A 17,196-nucleotide genomic window follows, 5' to 3' on the forward strand; every position below is an offset into this window, starting at 1 on the left:
GCCATACCCCCAAGGCCACCGAGCAGCTATTACTTTTGTGAAATTACAGTACATTCTGTACATGCAAACATCACACCAGGCTCAAATGCAACATACCTGTACACAAATCTCCATCAGCCCGAGACTAGACCATGGTGACTGTCTTGCAGAAAATCTACACACACTTGCACACACCATCAGCAAGTGGCCGCATTTGACTGGTTTGTAATGCACTCATCAGCACATTTTCCTAAACGTCAATGAAGGAGTAAACCCCCCTTTCATAACCCCTCATAGAGAGCCTTCACTCAATTTTAGCTCAGCTGTGTCTCTCTGAGCTTCATTTACATTCTTTGAAATTTCCTGCTCATTTATTCAGCTGCTGCCATGATTTATGCGTTTCAATTTTGGACACGTCCACACAGCCTGCATGCAGCAGCTCTGCAAGGTCAACTACAGTGTGTATGTGAGAGTGTGTGCTTGCGTGCGTTTTTCCACGCTCCTCAGGACACACTGTGCCAAAAGCCAGAAATCTGAGCTCTCGACCAAAGACAGACGGAAAAACAAAACTAGATGGTGCAGGATGGCATCAAAGGTTTAGAAGGCTAACAAAATAATGCGGACGCCTCTCACACTAAGGCCATTTATTGAGTGGCTCCGACCAGTCGGGTTCAGTCAACCGTGCTTAGCGCGTACTCCAGTCTCAAGGGTAAAGAAAAAATCTCTACATTTTAAAGCATTACTTTTCTGTGAGAAAGTTCAAATTTAGCGTAAAAACAGACTATAAGAAACACCTGATTATAAGCCGCAGCTATTAATTTTGTGAAATTACAGTACATTCTGTACATGCAAACCTCACACCAGCTGTAGGTGGGGTACTAATAAAGACTGTACACAAAAATACTGTTTCAATAATATAGTTTAAAAAAGATATGAAAAAATATATTTGATATCAAATATATTCAGATTCAGATTCAGATCTACTTTATTGTCATTCTAGTACACGTGTATACAGAACGAAATGTCGATACATCTGACCCGCACAGTTTCCTCGAATGTACAGATATAAGTAAAAGTTGTATTGTATTATGGCTACGTATAGTATTTTACCATAGTGCCGATAGTGCAAGAGGAGTAGCTAAACAGATGTGCAAAATGGGCATTCAGGTTAACAAGTCAGGTAAACAGTAACATTAACACTGTAACAATAACGCTGTAAGTACAATAGTGCAGAGAGCAAATGTGCAAGGAGTGGCAAGCTATAAAGAACTGCCAGTAGTGCAAAAAGTCAGATTAGCAGCCGTTTAGATTTAGGTTAACTATATGTTAGATTGACCATTTAACAGTCTAATGGCCAGGGGGACTAGACTACTGCGGAACCTGGTGGTCCTGCACCGTGTAATAAGCAAAATTACATTTTCTTTTTATATACGCAGATAAGATTTTGAGTAATAAAAAAGTTCAAAGGAGATTTCACAGGATTACAGTTCCTTATTTGGACTAAAATTTGTTCTGGGTTTTGATACCTCTAATATCTAAACAATGTTTTCAATAAACACAAGGGCACTTGGCAAAATAATATTTTGTTGCAAGAACAATGAACTTATGCATGAATTTCTTTAGTGCCCGATGTTTCCCGGTGACGTGTTAACACAATTTTGGTCACTCGGTGGCCGCTCATACACTCTCAATCACTGGATAGAGGAAGCAAAGTAACACAACAAAGTGGAGGCTCCTCGATGTGTGGACAAATATGCCTAATCAAAGCCATTCCTGCCATCTAATGTTGTTATGTCATACTGAAATCATTTTCATAGGCTTGCTACTGATCAGTAGTGCCAACGGCTTAAAATAGTTTTTTAAAAAAAAACAAAGAAGAAAATATCTTCTTACATTTTGGCAGTTAAAGACAATGCTTCTGAAAACGTATGTATACGTTATGGCACTGATTGAGTTAAAAGCAAGATTACCCTCGAGGATAATGTTGTTGTTTCAATATCTTCATATGAACCTTTAATCTGGTTATCTGAGCTTCCCACATCTCTGCCTCGATTTGAGCATCCTCAGTCTTGATAATTTACATGGCTGTCTAATTTCGTAGCTCTCCGCCCTTGACTTGCTCCTGGTGTAAACCTTGAAATCCATTGACCAGGTGGGTGGCCATTAGCAGTTAAGACAAGTTTGTCGACTAACTTTTGAATCTCTTTTACGAGGAAAGCAGATTGTTCCCATCGAGGGAAGGACATTAACGTCAAGCAAAAAAAGCAGTCTCAGGGGATTTTCACACCTTAAGGCACATGTGTTAATCTGCTGGCCCGCGGGCCACGTCCGGCCCGCCGTGTAATCATATCCATCCCGCAAAACCATTTTACATTATTGTTATTAATGGCCTGTCAATATGAACAACACTGTCTCATCCCTGGACATCATATTCTGACGTTTTAGTCACTGTACCTATTCCTTCATATATGACGTATAATATACTATATACCAGGGGTCGGGAACCTATGGTCCGCGAGCCAGGTAAGGCTCTTTCTATGAGTACCTATGGCTCAGAGACAAATTTAATTGCATGCACATTTTCTCCATCTCGTTCAAAACTTGAACCATCGATCCTGTTCAGATACACGCAAAGCCAATCCAAATCTGGAATTCACAGCTGTACTTTTCAGAATATATAGGGCACGTTTTCACTACAATTTACAATCACGGTGTCACACAAAAAAACTCGTTTTGGCTGTAAAACGCTAAAGAATCCTTTATATAAAAGCTCACAATATAATCTGTGTTCAGTGTTCAGATACTTTTTGATGAATCCACGGAACAAATTGTAAATACGCCAAAACACCGGTAGAGAACTTAAAGTTATTTGATTGGGTGAGTGGGAGGGATGGGTGGAGCTATGCAAAAAGTGCAAGAACTCCCTCCCATCGCTCGCCCTACTCCGTCTGCGCCAAAGGTAAGCACATTAGGCTCCCTGTTCTCAGAATGTTGTGACGTTTTGTGTAGCATTTTCATATTTCTACTTTTGACAGGAGATATATTAAGGAGAGCAAAATCTTTTGGGATATTTAAGTTTTTTTTAATATATACATTGACATAGGGGCAAGGGAATTTGAATGTTATTTTACTGTTAAGTTGTTTAAGTTAAGTTCTAAGTTGTATAATTTAACAAGATATTTTTGTTTACAGCAAAATAATAAATACTGTATAAGTGATTTAAGGTTTAAATTTAATATTCTTGTCTGTTTTTATTCATATTCAGGTTCCAAAAACATTCAGTTTAAGTGTGTTCAATAAATGTTTATCCTAGTTGGCCCGCGACCTTAAGTGTGTTTTGAATTTTGGCCCCTTGTGCAATTGAGTTTGACATCCCTGCCTTAAGGGTTTTCATCCTCCAACAGGGGGTGCTAGTGTACAGTCAATGTATGACTGTAATGATATCACCAAAAATTAGGGGTGCACCAATAGCTCGATGAAAAAGAGACCTGACAGTAGGATAATAGTTTAGTTGCACAAGATCACCAGTGAGCAGTACCAGCCGTTTATGGAAGTCAAATAAAAAGCGTTTGCGTCAATATGAGTGAATTGTGTATCTCCCCTTTGCCAATAAAAGCCAATTTCAGCGTTAAGTGGCTCCTATTTCGACATGATCTCTGTTGCACACACAGTACTCTGTGGTCGCTTCATAATCCGTGGCCATGGGTTAATTGCGGCCCGAAGAAAGGGAAAAAACAGCAGGAGGCATTACATGATGAAACCTTGGTGAATGATATCACAACCAATAACAAAATCAATTCCAGATGGAGGCTGGATGAGCAATGCAGGCAATGGGTGCGTCTCTGTGGACATCCCTGCCCGTATCTAAAGTGGGATTTATCACAATTGCATGCACGTGCGCTCAAGACCTTCGAGATCAGTTGTCAAGGCAACAGCCAAGTCTGGTCAAAAAGAGGGAGAAAAAAAATATTACAGCATACGTTATGGTTCGGGCTAATGCAGGCAAGCAGACTGAAAAACCTGCACAACACAATTAGTACCATCACAATCACTATTTAAAGGGAAAGTGAAACCCAGATATTCATTAAAGAGGACAGTGAATTGTCCAAGGAGGGCAGTAATCAAGTACAGAAATTTATTGTACTAATAGTAATAGTAATATTGGATGGTGTCATAATAGTCTGTGCTTTGCAATAATGTGTGGTCTGTGCAGCCCTTTGAGACTCTTTGTGATTTAGGGCTATACAAATACACATGAATTGACTTGAAGAAGAGGGGTGTTTTTGTCCTTTTAATGTGAATTTTGTATTTAGGAGGGGAGTGAATTTACGTGGTGGAAATATTCTCAAACACCGCTGCTTATTAATCCTGAGATCTGGCTCATCCCTGAAGAGCAGGATGGGGCTTTACACTAAAAAACAACGGCAATCAGATCATAAAGGTTCTGTATCTGAGTCGGATCAAGAAGCTCCTTCTGTTACTGATAACCATGAAAACCAATACTATCTGTTTCATGTGGGGGAGCAAAGCCCTACCGCGAAAAGCCGCTTGGAGAGGGATGGGTGCCGCTAGGCTGTACTTGCCCAAGACACACTACAGTCCCGCATAACGTAGCATACCTCACTCTGTTGCTTATGCTAACTGACGACTCACTCGTATTATTTCACTTTTTGTAAACTTTACAGACATCACAAACAATCTTTACAAACATATTTTCACATATTATCTTCCTCACAGTAAGTGTGTTACCAGTATAAACATCTCACCTGGAAAAATAGATGGTAAATGTCAGTCTCACACGACACCATTTACTTGTTGACATTAAGAGTGATTTATAACAAGTCTCATTAAATCACGTGGGGTCCCGTAAGACTTGCCCCAAACACCCTTCTCTGACCTGTGAGACTATGTCATCTAGTGGTGATATACTGGTACTTCACTTTTTCTGCTTTACAAAACAACATCAAAATCCCAAAATATAACATTTAAACTAGTCAGCAACCCTTGTTGCGCTGTATAAAATAGTTATTAACTAATAGTTAATAATGAAAATAGTTCATAACTAAGGAACATTTTATTGCAAAAGTCCAACTTTATTATCAAATACAAATACACATACAGTGGAACCTCGGTTCTCGACCATAATCCGTTCCAGAACCCTGTTTGAACCTTTTACTTTTTTATTGCTTTTCAGAACTAAAGGCAGGTTAATCAAAGAGTCCGAAGCCCATGTCTTCGTCCGACTCTTCAGATTCTTCCTTCTTCTCCTCCTTTTTCTCTTCCGCAGCAGCAGGTGCAGGCCCTGCGCTAGTGGCACCACTTGCTGCAGCAGGAGCTGCCACAGCGCCACCAGCTGATACGGAGGCTAACTTAGAGAGGCCTGAATTCATGACTTCATTGATGTTTTTCCCTTGCAGTTCACTAATGACCTTGTTTAAGCGTTCTTCATCGGCCTCGATTCCTACGCTGCCCAAAAAAGAAAAAGAACCCTGTTTGAAAACCGATTTGTTCAATCACTGAAATCGTTTTTCCCATTAAAAGTAATGTAAAATCGTTTTAATCCGTTCAAACACTCTGAATGTTTACCATGAACGTAAACATGAAGCTAACCCAGGCTAATCGTACGTTCGCGTTAGCGTAATCTTTCGTATGGAAGATTACGCTAACATGAACGTGTAAAAATAAAAAAATCAGGTCGTTTACACGTCATTTAGCACCCGGGTCTCCACAAAAAGTGGTGAGCGGTTAAAGGATAAAGAAAAGAATTATGAATAGGATTTCTTACCTTTGTGGTAGTCTGCAGAGGCCATGTTCTATTCCCTCAAAAGAAGCGAAACTCGCACACCTTCTTCATATTTTGCTATTATTTCTTTCTTAAATGCAATAGTTGTACGCACTACTCTTCGTTTCTCACCTGTAGCAACTTTGCTGCTTGCACCGACCTTCTTCAAAGGCATAATTAGGGGCTAAAACACTCCGTTCACCGATATTAAAAGCGAAAGCGAAAACAAGCAAGTGCCCACGTGATAACAGTTCTTCACGAGGGGTGGAGGCAATCTACACCCGTACGCCGCTCAGCATCGCACCCTAGCGTACCGGCGTTTGAACTCCGATTTTTTGAACAAAAAGCGAAGCAAGAATTTCTCGAAATTTTTGGTCGAGAACCGATTTGTTCGAACTGAGAGGCGTTCGAAAACCGTGGTTCCACTATATATGAAAGAAAAAATAATCAAAATGCTTTATGGTATTGTTCAGGGCGCCGGACCAAATGTGGAGGCGGGCCGTATTCGGCCCGCGGGCCGTAGTTTGGGGACCACTGCACTACAGGAAGTTGTGCTCCCACAACACTGCCTGTTAAGGGATCCGGAAACGCGAGCCGTGAAATAGGCAGCTCATGACAGATTCAATTGATCAAGTTTTGTAGACTCCGAGCTTAAAAACTATTAATGGAAAAGCACAGTGTCTTTATTACTATGCTTTAGAACAGCAAAATATGCCTCCGCTCAATCACTTCTCTTTGTTTAAATGGTATTCAACATCCATTATTACTACTGTACACAGTATTTTTACTGTGATGCCCCATTATGCAGATAATACCCAGCTAAGACCACTAACACAGTGTGAGGGAAAAAAGTTTAGTTAAATACATTCCATTTATCATGGTTTAAGGACAACAACTACGACAACAAAACTACAGGGGGCAGCAGTGCACAAAGGAGTTTTAGTGCACCAGCATGAGCTCATCATTCTGTTCTCCTCCCTCTATAATCCCCCCACCATCGTCTCACTAACCCCCTACCCCCCTACTCCTCCTCCATTACATAAGTTAATGCAGCACACACCCTCATTACTCTGCAGGCTGGTGCTGCAAGGAGATAGAAGGGAATACAGTGTGTCGTCAAAAGTCAAATGAGAGCACTAAGATACACAATAAAAGCATGTGCCTTGAGATTGTCCTTAAAGAGACAGTGTATATTTAGCCATCTTGGAGATGTGCCATAACATCCACGTGACCATTTTTTGCTACTCATTTTTATTCTGTCTAGCGATGTGCTCATTTCTGGCATCTGCAATGTGTGCGGTTGGATTGGCCGCCACAATTGAACTGCTGAATAAAATAGTGCCATTGAAGCTAGAACCACAGCTAGTGGTGTCCGTGTTCTTCCGCAAAATCATCAAACGCAACATAAAAAGGCATGTCTCCAGGGGGCATCATTCTTCAACATTAAGGTAAACAAACTGGATTGCTCAGATAATTAGCATTTCCACCTAAGGAGAATATTGTAGATACAGTGGGAGGACTTGTGAAGAAAGCAAGCCGGCAGCAGAAGGAGAGCAAATGTTGGTTTATAAGGAGCCAAACATAGTCATTATGACTTTCAGGGAAGGAAGAAAAAAATAGAAAAAAAGCAAGAACTTGAAGGAATTGTGATTTGAGGGTAAAATCTTTGTAGCATACAACAAACTGGACTGATCACCTTAAATTCTGAACAACGATTAAAAGCCGCATGCTCAAATTTAAGAATGAAACTCAATTTTATCTTTGTACAAGCTGCACCGGATTTCAAGCCGCAGCCTTAACTCGGCTGCACACCGGGAGCAGTTTTCAGATCTACTCTACAAGTTGTTTACACATGTGTGTTCGGATCGTGAGTCCATTCAAGATGGTGACTACCGGTGTTATTACAAAAACTAGCACGTATGTACTACGACCTATCCAGAAAACACAGGGCTGTGTCGCGTAAAATCTGAGCCTTATTTCTAGACGACAACGCCAATGAAACCATTTTTTGGAGAATAATGCCAGATTGCAACTAAGAAGCATTTTTTTTCGCTTAGCCAATATTCTTTTTATCACTGGCACAGACAAACAATCATCAATGCTTACCAGCTGTGGATTATCAGTGCCGATCCATTTCCCAACACATAAGCATTGGTGCACAGTATAAAAGTTACAAAAATTATTCTCGAGAAAGCAGTGTTGGTTTTCTAACCCCTGTGGTTTCCTCAATACATAAATACTATAATTCAAAAAACATTAAAATAAATCTGTATTGGCTGCAATTCCACGGGCAGAACGCAAAGTCAGGAACCATACAGTATTTCCTGCCACTTAGTATCAGGGCGGCGCAGACAAATGTGACCAGGATGCGGCGCCCATCCCAGACATGTCTAACCTTTTCCATCAAGGAGGATATTTTTCACTCACCACAGTGGAACGGAGGCTCGATTTAGCTGATCCACGCATTTCCATTGCAAATAGTTCCTCTTCAAAACCCTTTACGCTTTCCCAAAAGCCTTTTTGGAGTCAGAACAACAAAGCGAAAGAAAGATCAACAAACTGGCTGCCAGCTCTCACTGATCAAGGCCTCCCTGGGACAAATGTCCCTGGAGATCTGTCTTGTAAGCCATTTACCGGTAAAGTTGTGCTGACAGGTCAATTTAGAAGCCCTCGCTTTTCGCAAGAAAATTTACTTAACATGCTGCTGAACTCCGCCATCCTGTGATATGTTGACTGTAGGATAGGGTAACATTGCTGTCTCACAATAAATTAGTAATGCAGTCTGACATACTAGAATAAGACGCATATCAGGTGCAGCCCGGTTTCTATGGACTCAAGCCGTGGTCAAAAGTAACAATGACTTATTCGGGGCAATTGAACGTTAACATTGCAATAAGCGTGCCGTTGTTTATACTGTATATGTGCAAGGTTGCAGCCATGCATTTCTTAATATCATCATATAAGCACTTGGGTTTTCAGGAATGATTTTAATAGTTGCAAAATTATAGCTGCTATAAGCAATGCCATATATACATTATATATTTCTTTTATTTTTTTTGAATAAAGAAATATAAAAAAAGAAAGAGAAAACTAAACAAAATAATTAGGTTTTGTATTGTACCATAAAAAATAAATAAATAAATAAATTAAAAAAAAAAAAAAATATATATATATATATATATATATACATCCAACTAAAAATAATGTTAAAAAACAGTAAAATAGGAAAAATAAAACTAACATAAGTGAATAAAATACTCAGATCAGATTATTTTGCTCATTTTATGTGTTATAAAAGAAAATCTGCTAAAAAAAAAAAAAAAGAAAATATAGTAAATCACAACAGAGGGTGTGTCTGTTAGTGGAATTGAACTTGGGAACCATGAGTCAAACATTCTGAACACTGGCCAATTTTCCATAATAAAATTAGACATTCTATTATTATCATTATTTAGTACTTTATTGTTTATAATTTATATTAAAAATAATAATTCTTAGAATTTAAAGCAAATAATAAAAAGAGCCAAATTATCTATCTAGATAGATATAAATGCGTGTGTATGTGTGTGCATGTGTATAAAATGTGTATATATGTTTATGTATGACCTGTTGTATAACTACAATTTATGCAAGAGTATAGATATATTTTAATCAGGTAAAGAAATGGGTTAATTCGATCATTTGGTGGGTGCCATGATTGTATATCTACAGAACCTAATTTTATAAAGGCCTTGGAAAAAAAGGCAAATTAATGAAAAACCTCTGGCATAAAGCGCCCCAGGTTGAGACATTTGGCTAGCTCTGAATGAGTTATCACAAGCAAATAATTGACTTAACATTAGACAGATAACAGAACAGGATACTTTTTTGGGCAAATCCCACTTGAAAGTCAAGATGGGCTAATAACATATATGAATAAATGCTCTTGATAGAGTGTTGAGTGTGCCATTCGGTATTCGCAGGACCTTAATGTCCACTTTACACAGTCTGAGCAACAATTAAACAAATAATCAATAACAAATAATCCCAAAACATATTTAAAGGGATTATAAAAGACCCGTGTAGTTTTACTCCCCACAATCATGCAGATATGTTTCAAAATATTGCACGCGCCATGGATCTTGAGAAATTCATTTTCAAAGTGAACAGTTTGACCTCATATCCCCTAGAGCTGTGACCTCACCGGATGAAAAAAAAAAAGCAAAACAAAAAAGACAGAGATTGTAGTAATCAGCCAATGCAAAGCACTAACTTCATTTTGGAGTAAATGCAACTTTTCGTGTCGCTGGGGTACTTCTGACTGTTCTGTCCAACTTGATCATCATAGGGTAAGTTTACCTGCCATCGTGCAGAGCGTATGTTCCTTCTTTGACTTCGCCTCATTTTAGGTATTTGTTTGTGACTTATCCTCTCTTGTTTTTGACTCTCGCCTTAGCAGTCAGCTAACTAGCCAGCTTGCCATGCTTGTTGTTTTTGCTCCAGGTTGGGTTTGTGTTTGTTGGTTTGAGATCAGGTAATTGTGTCATTGTAATCCTGTGCAGTCCTTTGAGACATTTTTGTGATTAAGGGCTATATCAATAAAATGTGACTCGACTTGACAGTAGTAGTGTTTGGTTGTTGGCTTGCGGTTATCCTGTCGGCTTACTGCATAGTTTTGGTCAGCCAGCCTACCGTTTTTTTTTTCGCCGATCGGTCCCGGCTCGTTCTTTATGGCATCCGATTAGCCTGCCGCCTTGTCCTGGCTGTTTCACCCCTAGTTAGCTCTGTGTGCGTTATTTTTCCAAGTTCACCTAGTTTTGGCTGCTGGCTTTTTGCTGTACCATTGCTGCACCCCTCTGCGACACAAGACCAAGCTATTCCCCACAAAAACTACCAAAAGTTGGCTTCAAACACTCAAAGCCTTTTCGACTAGTTAACATGTAGAACAATAGGGTGACTGGCTTGCTAGGGTGCTGTTGTGCTTCAAATGACGTCAGAGCTCAAGAAGACAAAGAAGAGACAGACTGTCTTCAAAATGCATCGTCTCAGAAAATAATTCGAATATACCATAGAGAGAGAGAGAGAGAGAGAGAGAGAGAGAGAGAGAGAGGAGAGAGAGAGAGAGAGAGAGAGAGAGAGAGAGAGAGAGAGAGAGAGAGAGAGAGAGAGAGAGAGAGAGAGAGAGAGAGAGAGAGAGAGAGAGAGAGAGAGAGAGAGAGAGAGAGAGAGAGAGAGAGAGAGAGAGAGAGAGAGAGAGAGAGAGAGAGAGAGACAGACAGACAGACAGACAGACAGACAGACAGACAGACAGACAGACAGACAGACAGACAGACAGACAGACAGACAGACAGACAGACAGACAGACAGACAGACAGACAGACAGACAGACAGACAGACAGACAGACAGACAGACAGACAGACAGACAGATAGATAGATAGATAGATAGATAGATAGATAGATAGATAGATAGATAGATAGATAGATAGATAGAATCTCAGACAACTAAGTAAGACTTTGCACTTATTATGGTAGAAGATAAATGGGACAAATTGAAACAGTGCATAATGTATTTCTGGATTAAGCACATTCCAGCTACACAAAATGACACAAAATTCCAGCTATTAAGAGCACAGAATTTTAGACTGACGAAACCTTGAGAAGTAATTATTCATGCTCTCTTTGATAGGTAAACTCCCCCACAAAATGTTTTGTAGCCTGCCAGGATATATCCAGAACTCCATATTGCGACCATCCACTCACGCCTAAACGCCAGCTGCTGTCCTACCTTACAGTTCGGCTGGAAATGCAATATTTCCACATGGCATTCCACACGGTGATTACATCACTGGAGACCTCAGACATGCCGAAAAAAAATTTGCATGGCCCAGCGTTTTACAAAATGTCTCACTAAGAAGTGACCAGGGGAAATAATAGTCTGTGTTCTCTCCCTTGTACCGCAAATTGCAGTCCTCGTCTTTGACTTTCCATGAAAAATCCCGCTGGAGAATCAGTCTGTCTCTGCTTCCACTGAGAGTCTCTGCTTCCACTGAGACTGCGGCCCCAACAAGCTGATGTCGGATGACCAATTAAGGCAAAGGCCCTGCACGTATACCACAAGAAAAATGATCTTGCTTGAACAAAAACTCATCCCACCCCGCTATGCTTCTCACCCCGTCCAAGCATGTGCAGAACAAGTTGTATGCATACGGCGCTTTCATGTATGCCCCCGTACTGTGATGGGCAGGGTCTATGCAGCAGGTTTTTAACAGAGAAAAAAGGAAAGGGAGTGATCAAGAACAAGATATGGCACTTGTAATAGTTGGGCTGTTTTCCAACGATCATACAACTCGCACTTGCGGGAGGGTGAAGACCAGTTCAGCAGCTGGGAGAGGCTGCTTTGACTAATAACTTTCATATTGTCTAAACAAACCAATGCTGGATGTATTATAACGTCATTATAATATCACGCAGGCCAGTTTGAGAGCGTGATAAGTTACACCCCTGCGATCTGAATATTCCGATAAATCCGTGCGTCAAAGAATTTATTGGAGCTTGCAAGAAAAAATGAAAGTGAATCACACAACGGTCAGCCCTCAGCAGCTGAGAATAGACTTCAACAAGTGCATCTGGCCAGCCATCTTCATGACCACACAGCCACAGGGAACAGGGCGGAGTACACCCTTCGTATCATTTGATAATACTTGAAGAGGGAAACCATGACCACACCGCTAATTAGTAAGATATTTCTCTGATGTTGACATGAGTTGCAGAAAGGACGTTCAATTCATAATCTTGATGTGGAACCACATCAATGTGTGGTTGCCAAGACATGCAGTCATTGGCTCAAATGCATCATTTCATTCCTTCAATGACATGACCAAAACCTGGGAAATTCCAATCTAATTGCGTATTTGCCAGAATAATACGGCTCTCAAATGCACAGTTGTTACTGTTAAGTAAAATGCCTGATCCCAACTCTGCAAAACAGACACGATTATTTGTTTGTAACTATATATTCAGAAAAACGGCTGGCTTTTATAGAGGGGGAGCAGACTTACACAGATGACTACTTTTCTCTGTAACACGTACTTTTACTCATAGTTAATGACATTTTGTTACTCAACTGTTACTACACGGTGCTTATTAGATACAGATGATGAACTCCTGAATATTTCTGACACATTCACAACGGATAGAACCCCCAATCTGTCAGGGACAATCTGTAAAGGGTAGGCAGGTTTATATTTACCTACAAAGTACAACTAAATACAGTAATGGCGGCACCATCTGAAGTACTGAGTACCATGACGCTAAATTACTCCTAATGGAGATATTCTCTCTACCATATATATATGCGCAACTAAGCCAAATTTACAACTATACAATAAAAAACAGATATTAGCAGGTCAGTTTATATGCACATATTTAGTTGTATGTCATCAGTAGCAAACAGTAGGAAGCGAGTCGGTAGGGGGATGTGGGTTATACAGGAACCACAAATTAACAGGAAATCATTGGGGCAAACGTAAGCACAGAATTTATAGTAAAAGTGTGCTGAGTAACGCACTTTTTTTTGTTATCAGTAATCTTAAGGGGTAACTGAATTACTTTTTAAATGAATGAAGTGTAATAATACAGTAAATAATACAGCGAATTACTGAAAAATGTTGTTGGCTCTGAGGTAAAAAAAAGAGGTTTTCAGTGACTGGATGTCATTCTTTTAAATAAATATTCTGATCATTTAATACATCCATCCATTTTCTACTGCTCGTGCTGTGGAGTGATTTTCATGTTTTTTTTACAAACCGCTACAAAAGATGCAAGCTGTTAATGTTGAGAGTGCTGCTGCTTGCGATGCTTTCATAAAAAGTCCGATTTTCAATTACCTTCTCTGTTGCATGCTCTACAAGCTAGGTAATAAACCAAATTGTTCATTCTATCCATCCATCTAAACTACTTATTGAATTCCGATTTGTGTTTGAGTGTGTGCGAGTGTGTGCTTTGGTAACTGACTCTAGGCACCGAAACTGTTGAACTCATTTCTGTGAACATTTACACAGCTGTACTTGAGATCTCTGCGGGGGTATTAAGCTTCGTGTCAAGGCACCCAAAATAAATACCAACAAAACTGATTAACATCGTCTTTCAGGTGGTTTTAATTTTGTGGGGCCTTATGCTCTCTGGTGGCCAAATTGGGTACTGCAGCTCCCGACCACCGACCACTTCAAGCAGCTGAATCCTATCATCTATCGCCCAGGCAATGCCGGGGCCAATTTGCTTGTGTGGATAATAATAAAAACTTGTGTTGGCTGTTGGAGGGTAAACAGGTAAACACCCCCTTTCGAATCTGTCTGGGTAGTTATTATTTAGCCCAAAGCTAACCCTTCGACAAAGATGTCATATTTCCGACCATCTTGCTGCTATGGGTACCTGAAAAAAACTAAAAGCTTACAAAGATTTTTTGTCAATATCAGTCCGCGAAGTTTGTATTCATTCTTGTGCTTTTAGTATTTGTTTTCAGTTGCATGATACAACACAGCGACATCTAGTTATCAAATAATACACACTGTCCCTTTAAATTTATGATGCACTTTTCCCTAATACCAAAACCATCAACAGTTATAACGTATTAATTTACTGTAATCGGGCTGGCCGTGGATGAGGTAAGGGGGAAGTCAACACGAAAAGGTTTAAGTACAATATGAATATGAATATTATTTGTCCAGTATGTAAAAACAGAAAATTTGCAAATTGCTTCTCCCTAACAAATAATTGATTACTTGTTAAAGTAGATTTATAGAATTTGGAACTTTTTTACCCGCTGCTGCTATCTCTGGGCTTGAGTCATCAATGCAGCCTCCGTCAGCTCATTCATGTGTTGTGCAAATCTGTGCATTTCTCGAATAAACTATTTTTAATCTGTTTAGGGGTTTGTGTAGGCATTTGGAATGTATCTAAAAGTCCTTTTCTTACTTTTACCATTTTCATCCTAGAACAAAGAAAACCGCTAGCACGCTCGTGAAATCACATCCCACGACAATGATGTTCCACATGATAACGGCATACAAACTAATGCCAGCAGTCATCAGTTACTAAGGGGGAAAAAATGCAATGGATAAGTAAAGCCAGAGCAGGCGTGTCAGACTTCATTTATTTTTCCATCAAGTCAGACTACTGGGAAACATGGCAACAACTTTGAGTATTTACAAACACTTCCACCAAAATCCATATACATTTCCAACCTTGAAAACATAACATTAAAATTCAAGCATTTTCATGGTACTCAAAACAAACAAACAAATGAAAACATTTTAATACCAAACCTGCCAAATCCCCATATGAAAAAAAGGCTTCGAATCAATAACGGTTCTTTGTCACAAAATGAGGCAATGGGGGATAACAATGCTTCTGATTGGCGTTGCATCAATTGCCTCAGCTGCATTTTAGGGTTTCAGCAGCTGGAGTTTGATTGTTTGGGAAAAGAAACATCTGAGGCCTCTGTCATTAATAGCTGTAAATGACATATGGAATTCTTTATGGTCCCAACACAGCAGCAGGAGGCTGGGGGTGGGACATTTATAACAACATGACGAGGCAATAGTCTACTTGAAACCCGTCCAAGGATAACGTGTAAAAATGTAGATCTCATAATCAGAGAACAAGACTTTTGAGAATGTTCCAAATGTTGCATTAACATCAAAAAGTCTGATATTAGGACAAGATTGACATGTTAAGGATAAAGGCAGAGGAATCCCGCAACATTTTAAAGATTCATGAATTGCCTGGACAGGCTTGATATGAGCGACTAAAATGAACCAGCTACTAATGAGGCTAAGATTATGCAGGAGGTGAAAGGTGAACGAACCACTTCTCCAGCGGGACTGAGATGAATCCATTTAGCCATCCCTTGGATTTCACTAAATGACATAACCAGTCATAAACAAGCTATTGCAAAGCCAATAAAACAAGTCACTCTACAAAATGATGGGCAGGACTGAGATTTTCCTGGGAAAACAGAGTTCATAGAGAGACTTGCTTTGTTGCCCTCAGACCTACCTTTTGTAAAAGTTGCTGTGAGGGTTCAGGCACAGCACATGCCAGTAATCCATGCAAAAGCCTTTCAATTTCCACATCCTGGCCTCTGCAGAGAAGCAGTGGAATCCAACAACAAAGAAAACAAATAACTGCAACCTAGCTCATGTCTTAAACCAATTCCTTTCTGGCGGAGAAATCGGTTTTATTTTCCTGCTGGAGTGCAACCTCAGCTACTGGATGTGAGCCGGCAAGCATCTTTGACTTGCCAACAACAGCCTTGTCCCTCCTGGACCAGAATCCATCAACATAAACTCCTGGCAGCAGGCAAATTGAGAACTCAGCTGAAACCTAGATTTATTCTTGGGATCCAGGACCCTCAAAAAGTCCCGTATTAGCGGTGATGTCCGTGTTTAGCCGCAATCCAGGTCAGTCAGTGTGTCCTTTGAGACGGCAGCACGGCATAACGCATCAACCGTCGGTCTTCAGAAACTCAACAGCTCCGAACCGAATGGAGAGGGCCACTTTCAAGCTCAAACTTTCCCTTGTTCAACCTTGTCCAGCCACATTCTCAACAAATTCTGGTTTCTCCTCGTCTCCTCGCTCATGCTCCATCCGTCTCCCTCTCACAGGACCTCCCAGAATGTGCAGATTCGGTTGCCGAGCAACACAGGCGTACTAGAGAAGCTTCAAAAGGAAGCAGAGCACGATCGCATCCGATTGGCGGTCTTGGAGCTAGGCGGGGCTGTTGTATGACCACATGTGTTCCTGCATGTGTATTCAGTATCAAAGTAAGAAGGGCAACCACACTAAACAAGCGCACAATACTGTGAAAAATATATATCTTGCAAGTTGTTTGGAAAATACGTTTCCAGCTAAATGTTATTGCACTACTTTCCATTGCACTATTATAACAACTTAGGTCAGCTCCCTTTCAAGTCTTTATTAGGTATTTCTCCTGGAGTGTCATGTCTTATCTCATAGCAACCAATTTTCACCATGTCTTTATCAATGACAACAAAGACAATCCAATTGAATTGAACTCTATATGGGGAACTGAATTTGTACATAGAAGCAATTGAAGCATTTTCACTTTCGATGTTAACTGCTTGGCAGAGTGACCACAACTGAATAGCATCCGAAGCATCTTCCGGCTAATTATTTCCAAATGAATACAAACAAAGCGTTGTTCTTTCTCTGCTGCACGTCAATCAGGTTCCAGAATGGGAAAGAGGTGATTTTGAGTAAGCTCATCAATATTCATCCCCTCAGTCAGGTCAGCGCAAAGAATAACAATCATACATGGATACAGACAAGCATACAGAATATGTATGAACTATGAGGCTAATTGTGGTTTGATCTGTTCCCTGTATTAACAGCTCACTGTTTGAACATCCCTGGCAATGAACCAGCCAGTCACAAA

General features: G+C 40.1%; 1 protein-coding gene across 5 annotated transcripts in view; it reads right to left on the bottom strand.

The window, feature by feature from the left end:
• Nucleotides 1–17,196, bottom strand: part of LOC148368920 (IQ motif and SEC7 domain-containing protein 1-like) — a 222,316-nt gene that overhangs the window by 69,660 nt on the left and 135,460 nt on the right. The window contains exon 1 of one of the 5 annotated variants that reach the window (XM_088330832.1): nucleotides 15,798–16,682. The exons of 3 other annotated variants lie outside the window; for them this stretch is intronic. In XM_088330832.1, coding sequence (XP_088186958.1) covers nucleotides 15,798–15,874 — 77 coding nt within the window. In that variant the 5' untranslated portion in view covers nucleotides 15,875–16,682. Of the gene's footprint in view, nucleotides 1–11,526; nucleotides 11,769–15,797; nucleotides 16,683–17,196 lie in introns of those variants that run through there. One more of the 5 variants, XM_088330833.1, reaches the window with a different exon arrangement.

Source organism: Urocampus carinirostris, chromosome 3 (genome assembly GCF_059441175.1).
Source record: "Urocampus carinirostris isolate Australia breed hairy pipefish chromosome 3, RoL_Ucar_1.0, whole genome shotgun sequence".
Classification (NCBI taxonomy): domain Eukaryota; kingdom Metazoa; phylum Chordata; class Actinopteri; order Syngnathiformes; family Syngnathidae; genus Urocampus; species Urocampus carinirostris.